This window comes from Manis javanica, chromosome 3, assembly GCF_040802235.1.
Source record: "Manis javanica isolate MJ-LG chromosome 3, MJ_LKY, whole genome shotgun sequence".
NCBI classification, from domain to species: Eukaryota; Metazoa; Chordata; class Mammalia; order Pholidota; family Manidae; genus Manis; species Manis javanica.
This window is the reverse complement of record NC_133158.1, coordinates 197629135-197646654: the sequence shown is the minus strand read 5'-3', so window position 1 is coordinate 197646654 and position 17520 is coordinate 197629135. Positions and strand designations below refer to the sequence as shown.

At 33.1% G+C, this 17520-nt stretch overlaps 1 protein-coding gene across 1 annotated transcript in view; it reads right to left on the bottom strand.

The window, feature by feature from the left end:
* The window catches only part of IQCM (IQ motif containing M), a 195188-nt gene that overhangs the window by 110566 nt on the left and 67102 nt on the right, over positions 1-17520 (bottom strand). Inside the window, exons 5-6 of the mRNA XM_073230501.1 lie at positions 17142-17232; positions 12903-12991 (exon numbers count right to left, since the gene is read on the bottom strand). Of these exons, the coding sequence (XP_073086602.1) occupies positions 12903-12991; positions 17142-17232 (180 nt within the window). The remainder of the gene's footprint in view (positions 1-12902; positions 12992-17141; positions 17233-17520) is intronic.

Below are 17520 nucleotides of genomic sequence, written 5' to 3'. Positions count from 1 at the left end.
GGGAAAAGAAGCTTATTTCACAAGACATGGTTGTTCATATAAGTAATTGATTTTAACACATTTTTTAGGGGGAAAAGTATCTTTTGCAATTAATAAATCACATGATCAAAAATAGTTATATTTAAAGTATGAAGGTGTACACTAAGAGAAAAGACATATCTAATAAAATAGGATGGAAGAAGAAATACATACCAATCTCATTACTGTTCATGGGAAAGTCATAGTAGTGTATAAAGAAAATATGTCTTCAACCCATGAAATATTAACTGCTATGCAAATTTGCCTTCTATCACTAGCAACTAAAAATACTGATGAAAGACTTATTATAAACATATAATAATTAGGGGAGTATGGTACTTTCCAAGGCTAGATAAAGAAATCAATAAAACAGAATCAGAGTGTGGAAGCAGACCTATACATATGTGGACATTTAATATATGACAGAGGTGGCCCCAGAGACCACTGGGTAAATGAGGGACTTTTCAGTAAATACTTCTAGTACTATCGAGTGTCTCTATGACAGGGGAGGGAATGAAACTGGACCCATCTATCACACCTTCCACAAAAATCAATTCCAATAAGCATAAAAACCTAAATAAAAACATAAAAACTATAACAATTTTGAAAGACAATAATGGACATTCATTTAATGTGAAGAATTTCATGTTTACAAACAAGATACAAAAAACAGTCATAAAATAAACATTGATAAATATGGTTTCTATTTCACAAAAGACACCACCAAATAGCACATAAAGTTAAGCCATGTGGGCTGGAGAAATTTTTTTCAACACATTCAACTAATAAAGATGCAGTCTGTGTCATTTCATAAGGAATTCTGAAAATGCCATAAGAAAAAGGAGACAACCCCCAAAAAATGAAAAAAGTAATTGAATAAGAGTTGTAAATGCAAATGACCAAGAAGCATAAAGGAGTGCTCAAACTAATCAATTATCAGAGAAATGAAAATTAAAATAAAAGTTTTTAAATACTGAATCCCAACTGACAGGCACAAATTTATGATATTAACAACTCCAAGAGTTGAAGAGGATGTGAAACAATGAGACTGCTCATTGTCTGTAAGTATGAACATGAATTTGTGCAACCTTGTAATAGCCCATAAACCAGAAAATTCTCTCTGGTGCACACCCTAGGGAACTCCTTCCACATGCACACCAGGAGACATGCATAGTACTGTTCATAACAGTCTTCAAGGGAAAAGAACTCAAATGTTCATCAAGAATAAACTAAATACCTGATGATGTATCCCTAAAGCTGTATACTGTCCAGCAGTGAAAAGGAACGAGCTACAGTATGCAGCAGCATGGAAAAATTTTACATGCAATGTTGAGCAAAACAGGTAAGGTACAGAAAATACATCCATACAATTTAATTTGTAGTTTTTTTAAATAGATGCATATAATTCTCCAACACTCACAGTAGTAAAACGAGAGAAAAGTGGAAAACTGTTATCGCAAAACTAAAGCTAGTAGTTAATGCTGAGGAATGAATGAGTGTTCCAATTGGTAAGATACAGGTGGGAGTGGGTGACTACAGGGTGCTGACAATATTCTATTTTATGACCTGTGTAGTGCTTACACAGGGTTAACTTTATAATTATTCATCACATACCAGATTTTCTCTTTTCAGCAGTCTGTCTGCCTGCCATGTAGATTTCGCTTGCTATTTAATGTTGTGTTCCCTTGAGCATGGGGACACTTGCCGGACAAGCCGCAGACCCTCTTAGGCACACTGGCTGCACACACTCGTCAGACCCTCTTGCCCCTGCACCCAGGCCCACACTGGGGGCAGAGGGCAGCTCCAGTCACTGGGTTGGAATCCCTGGCAGGCAGGGAAGGGGGAAGGAGCTGGAACCAATTGGGAACCAAGGCTCCAAGCTTCCAGTGCATGTCCGATTATCCTAACAGACTCACTCACAAACCACAAATTTAAAAGTCAAAGTATCACGAATTTCAAGACGACGATCACAGAACGTTAAATCCCAAGTGCTGATCCCCTTCTGGAGGTGGGGTCCTGTGTGACCCCAGGCTTGCTGGCCCATGAAGCTCAAACTTGTTTCTTGCACATTTCTGCATGTATGTTATATTGTGTATGTGTATTAATTACACAATATTATACTGTGTATTGTATGAGTGTAGGAAAGAAGAGGACAGATCATACTTCCATTTCCTTCTGCAAGTCCCTAAGCTGTGGGTCAGGGCCGAGCAGAAAGGAAGTGAGAAGTATGAAGTTATTATACCATTAACATTTTAAATAGGCTATAAAACTGCAACTTATTTACCAAAATGTTCTTATAGCTGCATGTAGGCCTGTGTGTTTAAAGGCTGTTTTATAAATTAAATATTTATAATTAAGATCACAGGCAGTTAATTCCACAGCATGCTAAGCACTTTAACATAATTGTCCTCGGCTACAGTCTTGATGCCAAGAACCTCCTACTCTCTGGTTCTAGTTCCCTTCTTTCCGCTCACTTGTAACTGCAAAAATGTAGTATGTTTGGTGGCAATTTATAAGATCTAATAAAAGTGGATATAACTTGATTTGGATTTCAGAAAGGAAATGGGACAGAAGGAAACCAAGTAGGGACTCTACCTATGTTACTCTCATTTGATTCTTTCACAATAATCTGAAAGGCAGATACAAGTATCTCATTCCTACAAAAGAAATCCAAGGTTAGCAATGATAAACACCTTAACAAACCATTCAGCTAGTAAGATACATCAGTTTTATCTGACTACAAACCTCTGTGACCTTTCTTTGCTTCCATTTTTTCTCTTCTTTCCTTCAAACATTCATTGTGCATTTACTACATGCCAAGCATTATCACAGAAATGAGTGACCAAGGTCCAATGAAGCCCAAAATCCAAAGCTGTGCTGTCAGTAACATGTTACTATGAGCATTTGAAATGTAGCTGGTATGAATTGGAATGTGCCATAAATTAAATTATATACCAGATTTCAAAGACTAAGAAAAATAATATTTAAATATGTTGCTAATAATTTTTCATACTGGGTACATATTGAAATGATAGATTTTGTATTTTTAGGTTAAATTAAAGTATATTAAAATCTACTTTCTCTGTTTCTCTTTGCTTTGTTTAATGTGGCTACTGGAAAATTTTAAATTGTAAGTGTGTCTCATATTTTATTTCTATTGTACATCACTGATCTAAAAATGTCCTCTTAATCTTGCTTCAGGATATATAAATGAATTACCTACCTATAGTTTTAAAATGTTACATTTCAAGATTATTTTTAATGATATACATAATCCACTGTGGAACGTATCTTCCTGCCACCATCAATTCTTGACTATACAGTCAATCTCTCTTGAAACTTCAGAAATTAGCTTAACTAAAAAAGAAGCTAAACTCTGTTGGTTTTCCTTGTCTCTGCAAAGTACACAGCAAAGAAAGAAATATCTGGATTCAAAATAAAGGTATTCTTGTAATAGATTGAAAACAGCCTTTTTCCATCCCACAAGTATCTCTTAGAGATTTGCTGAATACCTTTAATAGCATAGCGTGAATTTCTCCCAGGATTAAAAATTGTGATTGTTTAGAATCTGAAACACTAAAAATACTTTTCACATTTTCCTAAAGAAGATGAGGCAAGATGTGTTTGCAGACAATAAAAAACGTGTTTTTATGAAATGTCTATTAACAGGAGCAGTGGGGAATAAGGAAGCTACTTTCCTATTACATTATTACATACTGAAAAGGCAATAAAACTAATTTATAATTCAACATAAAGCCTAACAATTTAAAATTATATAAGTTGCAGTAACACTGATAAACCTGTAAGACTGATTGAAAATGTAATTCTCCAAAATATGTACAGTAGTGAAAAAAACAAATTTAGACCATATGGGATCAGATGGACCAAAACTCAAGTCATACAAATTCACACTATTCTTTAGTTCATAACATTGTATGTCCCCAAAAATTCTCATTTATAAGCCCATCCTATATTGAATCACTGTTTTTCCTTGAAATAGAGCCTTAAAATATCACAATTTTATATTTCAAGGCAAAATAGCCATAAATACTTTTAAGACAACATGAACACATATAAAGCAATACAATAAAATGGAACAAGAACTGAGCATCAGAAGCCATATACGTAAGACCTTAACTAATTGCACTTTTTGATGTTCAGTTTTCTCATCTGAAAGATGGGAAAAGTTAGACTGGCCATGCCTGAAAACCATGAGAATCATGGAGGTAAACTATTAAAAGAAACTTATTACCAGTATGATATGATGCTATGCTATTATTATTATTTTTGTAAAATTATTCCATTATTTCATTATAAAGATCTACCCCTTTAATTATTGTTTACAGTAACCACGTGGCAAAAAGTAAAAATATGTTAAGTATCTTAGTATCAGCTGTTTCAAATTATTTTTTGAATCACTATGGTATAAAAAATAACTCAAATTACATCAATAATGAAAATAATCAGAATGTAATTAATGATTACAGGAGAATTTTGGGAAATAAGTGACCACAGAATTAGAAGGGCAAATGTACATAAGGCAAGCATCTATCTCCCACTCCAACTGTTATGATGTAATGGATTTCTGCATAAAACTGAATCTATTTAAAATGTTTCAATTTATTATTTTAAAAAATCAATTCTCCACTTACAAAATGAGCTGAGAATCCCTCCCTCCTTTCATTCAGCTGCCTTCACATGTCAGAAGGTGGGAACAAAGAATATGGTTTTTCTTCCTCTGATACTGGGTGCCATGAACTGAACTGTGTGTCCCAGAACTCATATGTTGAAATACAATCCCAGTGTGATGATTTTTGGAGATGGCACCTTTGGGAAATATTTAAGTTTTGATGAGTCCTAAGGGTCGGGTCCTTATGATGGGATTAGTTCACAGTTACTTCTAAGAGGAGGCCAGTGAGCAGACTCACAGAACCCAAGAATGAACTAACAGTTACCAAAGGGGAGGATGGGTGGGAAGGCAGGGATAAGGGGGAAAAAGGGGTATTATGATTACCAGACATAATGTAGGGGGAGGGCAGGGGGAGGGCTGTACAACACAGTGAAGACAAGTAGTGATTCTATAGCATCTTACTACACTGATAGACAGTGACTGTAATGGGGTATGTGGGGGGACTTGATAATAGGGGGAGTCTAGTAACCATAATATTGTTGAAGTAATTGCACATTAACGATACCTGAATAAATAGATAGATAGATAGCCAGACAGACATTGATAGATAGATAGATAGATAGATAGATAGATAGATAGATAGATAGACAGACAGATAAAGAGGCCAGTGGTCTCTCTAAATGCAGGCTCTGAGGAAAGGCCATGTGAGGAACAGCTAGAAGGCAGCCATCTGCACACTCGGAAGACAGCTCTCAGCAGAACCCAGTCATGCTGGCACCCTGACCACAGACTTATGGCCTAGAGAACAATAAAGAAATATTTATGTTGTTTAGGCTACCCAGTCTAGTGTGGCATCGTGTTATGGTAACCCAGGCTGACTACTACAGTGAATGACCCCAGGTGGGGCAGGCAGCTGAAAAAGCTGGAGAGTTTGCATTAACTCATGGGGCAGAATTCTCTTACAATCACTAGGAAAAAATGAAATGGGCATTTATGTCCAATTAATGAAATAAAACTATTATATTGAACTTCACTAGAAAAAATTAAAATTGTATAGCCACAAAGGGAACAAAATTGGAAAGAAATAAGTTGTTAATCATGGCTATGAGAGGGTGATGACATTAATGGACAAGTTTTTCTTTTCTCCAGATGTTATATGGTTATACGTATTTTTTAATAGAAAAAAACAAAACCTAAAAAATGTGCTATTGATCTTAACACAGTGTGAGTCTAATGGCAAGTGTTTTGTTTATTTTAAGCTATCTTCACAGGGGAATGAGAGCAATTTATAAAGTACTTTTTGAGATCCCATCTGTCTACCATCCTATCACCTATTTTTAAAGGAGACTGTTGTCCTCAAAAAACTTGTCCATTTTATTGATAGACCTTATCACTCTAGTTAGATAATATTTAGAAAATGTTCATTGTTATAAATAAATGCTGAAGCAAAATCAACTAACAAATATTAGGGACTCTAAGAAAGTGCTCAGCCAGAGCTGACAAACATGCAGAGCAAGAAAATACAACAATTAATAGAAATTTGTGAAATAGAAGACAATGTGCTATAGAGAAAACTAGTAAAGCCAAAAGTTGGTTTAAAAAGAAAAAGAAAATTGCAAAATTGGCAGACCTTTAGCAAAAGTGACCAAAGACAAAGAGGAAGAGAGGAAGAAAAAGAGCGTAAATAATCAATATTGAAAATCAAAAAGGAGACATCAGTACAAATGTTATTACAGACAACTTGACAGCAATACTTTTGACACACTTTAGACATACCCCCATAAACATAATTTACTAAAACTGATAGATCAAAACAGTTTAATTTCATTTAATTTATTTAAATTACTTAATTTTATTTTATTAAAGACATTTAATCTGTGATTTTTAAATTCCTTGAAAAAAAATTTCAAGGCAAGGTGACTTTACCAGTGACTTTTCCCCAATATTTAAGGAAAAAAATAACACAATTTTACAGAAATTCTTTCAGACAACAGAAAAAGAGGGAATAATTTCCAGCTTACTGTATAATGTTATCACCTCAATACCAAATCCTGACAAGAACACGACAACAAGGAAAATTACAGGCCATTTCTCTCTTCAATATAAAAGAAAAAACTCTCAACAGGGTATTAGAAAATTAAATTCAAACTAGTTTTACTCCAAGGTTGAAATTTAGTTTAAAATCTGAAAATCAGTGAGTATAATTCACAACATTAAGAGAAAAAAAAGGACAGAAATCATAAAATCATAACAGATAAAAAGAAAATCATATGATAAAATTCAACATTGATTCATAATAAAAAAACTCTTAGTGAACTAGTAACTTTTTAATATAACAAAAAGAGTCTATAATAAATATTATACATCATATTCACTGCTAATATGTAATAATTCCTTCTGAGGTAGCAAATGGTAAAACATATTCAATCACCATTTTACATTGTGCAGGGGAGTTTAACCAATGCAAGAAAGTAAAATAAAAATTAATGGAAGGTCTAGAACAAGGAAAATGAATAAAGGTTTAGAAAATGAACAACTGTCATTATTCATGGGCAACATGATTGTGTATATAGAAAGTCTAAAAGAATCAACAGATAAACCAGATACTACTAGAAGTTGTAAGTTAATTTATAAATACCATAAAGACTTAAGTTCCATATAAAAAGATCAACTGTATTTCCATATTCCAGAAAAGGGGTTGGGGCTAAAATACAATTTTAAATATCATTTAAAATAGAATCAAAAACAAACATCAAATGCATGGGAACATATCTTTAAAAAGTATATGAAGTAAACTATGAAATATTACCGAGACAACGTAAAAGGCCTAAATAAAAAGGACATACGTTATTTCCATCTGTATTTCATTCGAAGTACTTACAAGTTTTTCCCAAGTCTTAATCCAGATGGAGGCAGGTAAATCTAAATGAACATTATTTTTATTACAAAATGATCATTACGGCATGGCTTGTGAGATTAAAGCTAAAAAAAAAAAAAGATGAAACTGAAATAATGAACAAGATAATAAGAAATTCAGAATAGAGGAAGAACAAACCTAAAGCACTTTAAAGTCATTTTATTGTCCCAGAAAGGATAACATTTTTGTTGTTTTACTACGTTTATATCAATATTTTTAGCAAGTTACCTCAAAGAAAGTGAAAAGATTAGCCACAACATAACCAGCAAAGGATTAGTATCAAGAATTTAATAGTATTCCTCCAAATCTAAGGTGAAAGCAAAGGGATAAGATTTGGGAGGGCCACTGAAGTAGATGTTAGTTGCTATCAATATTGTAGTCCTTTTGCTGTGGGATAATTTTGTCTCCATTATAATATTGAACAATACAAATAATAAAATTAAATAGGGCAATTCACTGACAAGTGATGATAATGCATCCTGAAACAAGGATATCTATTAACCTAATTCAGGATACCTGGGGCCCGACAATAAATACATGCCTACATACATTTATCTAAATAGATGATAGATAGATAGACAGTTAGACAGATAGGAAGGAAAGGGGAGAAAAGTGATGACAGTTTTTGTTTGTTTGTTTGAACTAGGAAAGTTCTAGGCCACCAGGAATAGGTATGAGCCCTAAAAGCAAACTAAAGTAGAAAAACCCCTATGGAATTAGACTTTGTTTTTTGTTTTTATTATTTTAATGCTTTTCCTCCCAGTTTCAGCCATATTTTTTAAGTTACCTTCTAATATTTCACTAACATTTTTAGGTGTTTTGTACCCAAAAACCTCTCCTTGCATAGTTGCTCACAAAATTCTCAGAAATACACACACATACATGCACAGAGTTGTATATTTTTAGCTGTATCTTTTATTCAAAATGAAAATAGTATATTTGGGCTCCATGGGTGAAAAAACTTATTGTAATAAATTAGATAATTTTCCTCATTGAATAATATAATATGAAAATTGGTACCATTCTGTTAGCAATTTAACAGTAGTACTTTCATTCATCCAACAAAATTCAGTGAGCACTTCCTATATGCCAAGGATGATTCTGGTTCTAAGAGATTTAGTAGTGAATATATCAGTCAGAACTATCTGTCTTCATGAAGATTTGGACAAAGCCCTGAATTGTAGGAGTGGTGCTTACTACATTTAAGGCAAAGCATTTTCCAGTCAAAGAGAATGACATGTACAAAGTTCCTGAGTTGGACACATTGGGTTTTAAGTGCTTATTAAAAATGCAGGTAGAAATGATGATTAAGTAGTGAACATGAGTTGGAGTTAAGGAGAACAGCCAGGCTGGAGATATGTTTGGAGTCAGCACCATGTAAATGGTATTTAAACAATGGATTAGATAATCAAGGGAATGAATATATAGAGGAAAAAGTAAAAAATTGATCACCAGGCATCCTAGGAATACTGGGGACCCCAAGATTCCCAGTGAAAGTATTTTAAAAAATATTGAAAGTTCAGAAGGTGGTCCAGTTACATGGTGGTGCTCTTCAAAGCAAGATTTTAGAAATACTTCTAAGGTGTCTAGGCCATGACTATCAGAGGATATATGTAGGGTGATGGAAGGCAAAAATCATCAGAGGAAAAGAGTTTAAGGGATTGAGAAGCCAATGAATTAAAGAGCTTATTTATTTGGATACTGAAATCAAATAGTTATTACAAGACTAATGCTAGAGAAATTTACAAGGATCTAGGGTCTAAATTCTTTAAAGTATGAGAGAACGGATACAAATAAGTAAATTTCTGTAACAAGGAGAGATAATGGAGGATATAATTTGATGACATAAGATTCAAAGCTGAGAGTTTTAGGAAAGAGGAAGGGAGAATGCCCTGAGAACAGCATGACATATAAGGAGGTCACCTCTGCACCTCCAACCCCACAGATGTGAGGGGTGGGAGAGAGAACCATCACCACTTGAGAGAGCAGCAGAGGAATAAACATCCTCACAGGTGGGGACAGAGCACTTTTCAAGCATTATCTAAAAACTTTGAGGTTGGTATTGTCATTATTCCCTGCTTAACCAATGAGGAAACTGAGTCACAGAGCAATAAAGTATTTGGATGAGGCTACCCAGCTAGAAACTGGCAAAGCCGGAATAAAACCTCGTTAGAGCAACTAGAATAACTCCAGTGCCTTCATTTCTCATCATTATGCTATACAGCGTTCTGGCCTTGTCCCGGGTTTTGCTTTCCACAGTTTCAGGTACCCACGGTCAGTCACTGTCCAGAAGCAGATGATCCTCCTGATGTATGTTCATAAGGTCAAATGAAGCCTAACACTATGTCGCAATGCCTTCATCACTCACCTCACTTCATCTCATCATGTAGCCATTTTACCATCTCACATCTTCACAAGAAGGGCGAGTACAATAAAATAAAATGTTTTGAGAGCGAAAGAACACATTCACATTACTTTTATTAAACTATAATGTTATAACTGTTCTATTTTATTATTAATTATTGTTGTTAATCTCTTACTATGCCTAATTTATAAATTAAACTTTATCATAAGTATGTATGTACAGGAAAAAACATAGTAATGGAGGGCTTGGGATTATCTGCAGTTTCAGTCATCCACTGGGGGTCTTGGAATATATCCCTGATAGAGAAGAAGGAGCTACTATACTGCTTTAAAAGGTAAGCACCCAAGCAGTATAATATACATTTTATAGTACTATATATAAGTCATGTGACTAGAAATTTTTGTCTTAATTCGTATGTTCTAATTACCTTTCCTTCTGCCTTTAATAAGAATAATTTATTTATTCTAAAAAAGAACTGGGCAATTTTAAAGGCCCAGTAAATTACCACAGACTCCAGAAAAAACCACAAGATCTACATTTTCTCACAATTTAAGCTACATTCTGTTATCAAATAAACCTCAGTGACTGTTTCAGACATTCAGTGACGCTGTAACTTACAGAACAGTTACAATAATGATATGGAGAAAAGCTCTGCTGTGCCAATTTTTAGACTATGACCTTAAAATGAACTAAAAAATTAACAAACACAAAAGTATTCATTATTTCTCACCCAAGATGCAAAGCCAGGCAGGACCACACCTGGATTATTCAAAAAGGAAATCAATGTTTTTCACATTTTAGTAACAGCTTACATAAAGTAAATTGCTGGCCACAAACCTTCAGGTATTTCTGCCCTTATAAAAAAATGTTGCAATTATAAAAGAGTGGTTTGGCTAAAAATAAAATAAAACAAAATTTCACATACAACAAAGCAGTGATAAAAATTCCCACTCTTTTTTGATTAAAAATACATTTCATTTTAAGGAGTAAAAATGAATAGCTACACTATAGCACTTGGAAATATTTTTATTGCAATCACTTACACTGTCAGCACATTTAACCTTATAACTACCCATGAAGTTATATGAGTACTCAGAGTATTATTAACATTAATAATCTGCCAACTATTTGGCTTTAAAGGATATAAATTAAATATATAATATTTTACTTATTTCTATGGTATCTCTGCAGTCCACATATAATCAGCATAAATAAGAACTGTAAAAAAAAATAGTACCTGGTACTATTCTTTTGCATGTTTATATTCATTGCCATTATTTCTGTGTTTTACTTTTCCAAATTCATTTTTCGTTTAGCATTTATCAAGTTTTAGCCTATTATGCAGTAACAGACACAAGTTATATTTAGAAGTATATACCATTTGGATGGCCTCTTTTAGTTTATCTTCATTCATTCAACAAATATTCATTAATGCCTAACAGTCACTATGATACATATAAAGAGTCTTTGGCCAAATATTTTTGCACAGATAGAACTTTCAGCAAATTTCAAAACATATCATGTAGATGTTTGCTGCCCATTCTGCCAGCCTTCCACTCACAATAAATCTGTAGGAGTACCTGGGATTCTCTCAACAACATTTTAGAAAGATGTTCTATCTTTTTTTTAGCACTAAACAAATAGGGGTCAAATCCCTTTTTAGTAAGCTCCATGTACACAGAAAAAGAAATCTGAAATAAATTTTTACATTCAGACTAAAGCCGTGAGAATTACTGAACACTTCAGTGAGCTAAGAAGATCCCCTGCAAGGGGGAAGACACATGTGATTTATCTGAGGTTGATGGTATTTGAAGATAGAGGCTTTTATCAATCCTTAGGATGATCCTGAATAAACTCTAAATGTCACAAAACTTTAGAACTTTCACTTATAAGGTAGTGAAGGGCTATAAACCTCAACTTTCAAGGTTATATGATTTTAAGATTATCTATTAAAACTATTTCACCCATTAGACCCCATGCCTAATGAGGATTTTTTGACAGCATTTTCTTCTCCACAATACATATTCAATTCTAGACGCAAATTGACACCCACATTATTTCACTACCCTGGAACCTCTAAGTATCTGATTTAGCCTTAAAAGAATTTAAGCAATGGATCAATATACCGATTTATTTTATTTTAATTTTTTAGCATGGTGTAATGATTTAGAGGGCAGGCTCTGGCCTGGTTGCTGGTATTATAACAATGAAATTTTAAAAAACAAAACCTATTCCCTATGTTCAAAATTCTGACATTATATTCAAAATATCAATAGTTTTGGGGAATACTGGTTGAATTAATGAAAATGTGTTTCACAACTTTCCATATGATGCTTGAATTCCTTCTATAATAATCCAAACAAATAAAGGCTGATAAAATTGTAGTTGTATCGGAAATTTAAATGCAAGAGTGCCTTGAAAACCCAAGGAGGAATTTATTCTGCAAATTTTCAGAATTTTCCTCCAAAACCAATGTCTCACTCTCCAAGAAGAGTTTTCTCTTAGTGACAGCTTAGAGCTCAAAAACATGAACAAGTTAAAAAGAGGGGAAATTACAAAATAGTTTCTTTGAATCAATAGCTCCCAGCTCTTCAGGTAACTTACCATGTTCAAGAGAGTTTCTCAATCGTACTTACAGGACTTTAAAGAATCATCTATATTTTCTTTTGGAGAATTATGTATTTTTTAAAACAGCAATAACTCAACTACAGAGAAACCTTTTAACTATCAAGAATGTATCCTTTTAATTTTCTAAAACCTTCAATATTCACATACTTTAAAAAAATATCTTACATTCAAATAAAGGAGCTGAAAATTGGTCAGTAGTAGTTGTTTCTGAAATCTTATCTTATTTGAAATGAAATATAAAGGTAATGAATGTTCAATTCTAGCCATTTGACTTTGCATTTTAAGTAAATGTAAAGCAATGAAAATCACTCTGTTACCACCAACATTTATGCAGTAAGACTCACCATTTTCTTTTGGAAGCCCCATAGAAGAGGAGGTCATGGGTCGCAAGCCAAGATTAATGACGGGGAAGGCATATGATGAGTCCAACATTCTGTTTCCAAAACACAAAGTTAATGTTTTAAGTGATTAAAAGTCCCTATTTTTCAACACAAACTTTCAAGACTAACGTTTTCTTCTGTCAATAGAGCCTATAGCTGTTGTACCCCCAGTGCTCTGCAAAGAAGCACATAGCAGTCCTGCTATAAATATTTATTATTGAAAATATATAAACATGTATAATAGATATACAATATTGAAAGATGAAACATGAAATTTTGCTGGCTCTGAATATAACAAATAGAAAAATTTGCTTTCTGAACGAAAAAATAACAAAAAGCAGAAACATGAACGACCATTGTATCTACTTCTTCTCTGTTGTACAAGAGATTTTTAAGTAACATAATTTCCTGTCATGACTTGAAGAGCTTCAACCAAGTCAGCTGAATAAAATACTAGGTAACACGTAGAAACTTTAAAAAATGTAAATAAGCAAAAGGAAGAAAATAAAAATTACCCCTAATTCACCACCCTAATATTTTAGTAATAACTGCAAACCCTTAAATGCTTTCCACAGGTTAAGCACTATCCTAAGCCCTTTATGTGTCTTATAGCATTTAATCCTCACAAGACTCCAGTATTTACTATTTGATACCCATTTTATAAATGAAAAAACTAAGACATTTAGGAGTTAATATACAGTTCAGATTGTCCCCATCTGAAATGGGTGGAAAGAGGGTTTGAATCCAGGGAGTGGGACATCAGGAACTAAGCTCCTTATTACTACTACTTTATATACCAACTCCATTTGTCACGATTAACATGTAATCTATTCCTTCTCTCCTCTATGTTTATGTGTATGTAAATGTACATGAACTTTTTTAGCTTATCTTTTCATACTTAATATATCATGAATCTTTCTTTGTAAATATACAAAGATGCACATTGTTATTTGGCCCATCACCTAGTATTCCACTGAAAGGACTTAACAGGTTTTATTAACCAGTCTTCTTTTGTTGGATATCTGGGTTGCTTCCACTTTTTTGTTACTTATAAACAAGTATGAAAATCTTGAACAGTCATATTTGTACACCTGTCCTATGAACTTATTATTACAAATGCCTAGAAATGAAATTGCTAATTCAAATATGCATAAGTGTTATAGAAATTTTTAGTATTGGAAAATATTTTGACCATCAAAAAACTATATTCTATGAGGGAGGAGACTAACTATCCTGATCAGAGTTTTATACTTGGCTTATAGTAGGCATGCAAAAAATAGTAAGCAAACAACTGAATTATAGGACCCATTGGTTTAGCTGTCACTCATATGGCCACACCCATGCAGTTGACCAAAGAACTTAGTTATCCATAACATGACAAAACCATATTGTCAAGAGAAAATACAAGAGGCTAGAGTATGCAGGAAGCTTTACAAAACTTCATTTAAAATTCTGGAATTTATTTGTACGCCACCAAGAACAGTGCCAAAATACACTGATCAGTCCTAGTTTGCTTTGCTTTCTTTGATCTCATCTATGGTTAAGTGGCATTTAAATCTCCATATTAGAACTACTAATTGCATTTGAATGATTCCCTATCAATGAAATATTCTAATAGAAGTACCACAATTCATCCTCTTAAGCAAAATATATTACAAACATTAAGGTGAAATGGCAGAGTGGTTTCAACACAAATGTGAAATGCCATGAGGGATTTGATTCATTATTTTATAATATTCCTATTCTGCTATTAAATTGATCAGAATAACCTAAACACAAATTGTTATGTAACACATGAAAAACTCCCACTGATCATAACTCTAGGAGAAAAAGTACAGGCTCACTTGCCTGAATTACAAAAATGCAGTTGCCATACCTTCAAATATTAGCTAAAATATTAGCTCTAATATATAAGATCATAAAAATTAATTTCCTGGATGTAAAATTAACATTTAAAATGCAATCATATTTACCATATTATCATAAAAAGAGTTTGTTAATATATGATAATCAATCTTTGAAGTTAGAATTCCAAGGTACAATAAGAAAATCAAGTCCCTAAACTTAAATTTGAAAATGCAGAAGTATTCAATTTTGTTTTCCCTTTTCAAATCAAACAGAGAAATTTGGGAAAAGAAAGAAATCACACATTTGTAAGATTCATTCATATTTCTTCACATATTGTCCAAGGAAATTTCTTTTGTTGGGCCAACATTTTTATGGCCTACCTAAAAAATACTGTGTGCTACCTTAATAATTAGTATTCACCAAGGCATCTTCAGGGAAATTTTCAGTAGTTTATATACAACTACTCTCATAGGTATCTGTTTGTCTTGAACAGAAACTTCTCAATGCACAAAGAGTTGCGCAATTCATGCTAATTAGTCCTAGAGCCTGTCCCTGCATTAACAATTGCCTCCCTTCTTTCCTGACTGATTCTATTTTATTCTATTTTCATTTCTGTTGCTTATATCCTCATGCTGAGTTTCCTCGTCTTCATTATGCGGTGAACTAGATTTCAATAAAAACTTCAGTCTGTTGACATTGTATTCACCTAGTTAATCACAGGTCTTCTAAAGCCCTCAGTCACCATGTCCCAAAACACTTAGTTGTCTTTCCTTCTGCATTGCCATCACACTTTCAATATTAATGAAATGAAGCTAACAAGAAACAAGTCACTGCCATAAGCAAGCTAAAATACAAAGACAAGGCTGCCCTGGTGGATTCAAGTTCAGGCCTTATGTGTCCTGGGATGTCACTGGAAGTACGTGTACTTGCTCTTTAATTTAAAAAGATATTGACCGTCCTCATTAGGCAGGACATGTTTTCATTAAATATAGAACATTAGGGTGTCAAGAGACCTTTATCCTCTACCAGCTGCAGAACAAACAAGTCTTTGGAAAATACTCAACTCTCTTGAGAAAGACATGCTGAAAGATATTATACCTGATCAAATTTATTACTAAATGAGTGTTCCACTTGTCCCTCAATTATCATTATTCTTCCTTGGATTAACAGTCCCATCTAAATATACTGAAAATGGCAGGTTTTCAAATTAGTTCAGTTAGCTTTTTTAGTTATTAAAAGCTTACTTAAAATTACAAAGTATGTGGTTAAATTGGTGTATTAACTATTCTTTGAACAGTACTATACCACTAGACCAGTCTGAATCGTGGTTTATTTAAGTAAAGGCAGAAAGTAAATTTAAAAAAAAAAAACAGTAAATTCCCAATGCAATCATTTCTTTTCCTTTGCAATTAATGTCTTCCCTTACCATGAATAAAACCAAACCTCTGGTATTAAAGCTATACATACATTCCACTCTTCCAAATTTCCATATCATATTACACTTAAGAACCTAGTTTCTTTTGAGCATAAATCTTCCAGTGTTCAGCACAGTTTACATGGAAGATCCATGACATTCTTTATAGCCATGGCACCGTTTTCTCAAATTTCTACTATTTATAACTATGCCAATTGTCCCAAATTTCTAACTATGTCACATAATAAATTAATGTAAAACAAACTGCTGAAAATCATATTTAACAGAGCTTATTAATATTCTGCAAGTACAAATGTTCTATAAAATGTATTGAGGGGCCTTTAGAGATTCTATCTGTATCTTTTAAGGTCAACAATCACATCTACAATTGTAGCTACCTTGAAAATGATGAAGCTATTTAGTGGAATAATTCAAAAAATAATTGACCCATCTCCAGACACCTTTGGAAAATAGAAGCAATGCTCAAAATTCCTGTTTTCAAACTATGTTCTATAGAATCAGCCTCACCTTCTAAAGTTAGAAAAAGACTAACTTTAAATTATTATATTAAAAAAGAAAAATTATAACTTAACTGTGTTCCATAAGTGCTACAGATGAGTCATTAAAATTGCAAACTTGTGTAATATTATCATAAAATATGGTATTTTGCTCAAGAAAGCTATAAATTGGATTTAAGCTTATGCACTATAAAACCCAGATGGTTTGTTTAACTACTCAGACATCCTCCAGTTCAAAAGTTAATTAAACTGAAAACTAAAATTTTGATAATTGATATGATTTGAGGGACTCAAGCAGAAGGATAAATTAGCCTCATGCAAGGGGTGTTAATAGACTTGAGAAACCATGACAATTGGTCAGGAAATGTTGGCAAAGTAGAAGAAAGGTATATATTCTCTATAGATTAGCTAATTATACATTACCTGGGCTTCCCATAGTGCTTTTGCTTTTCTTTCTCCATTTTTTTACTCACTGATTCAATATTGGTCACTATTTTACCCAGTTTAACTTGCTCTGGAATTTAAAAAAAACTGTAATTGTATACTTTCAGAGTTTTCAAGTTCTAAGTGCATTTTTTGAATTAAACTGCAAATCACAGATTTTTTTAATAACAAGAGGTACAATATTTTTCAAAAAAATTACTAACACAAAGATACTCTAAAAACACATTTGAGTGTTTTTTTTCACCCTGTGCTCTCCTCAGATGTTTTGCAATTACTAAAATTTAGGACTAAAAGTATAGAGTAAATGAACTGCATATATCAGAAAGGAAATAGTTCCCAGAGAAATGTCTGCACCAGG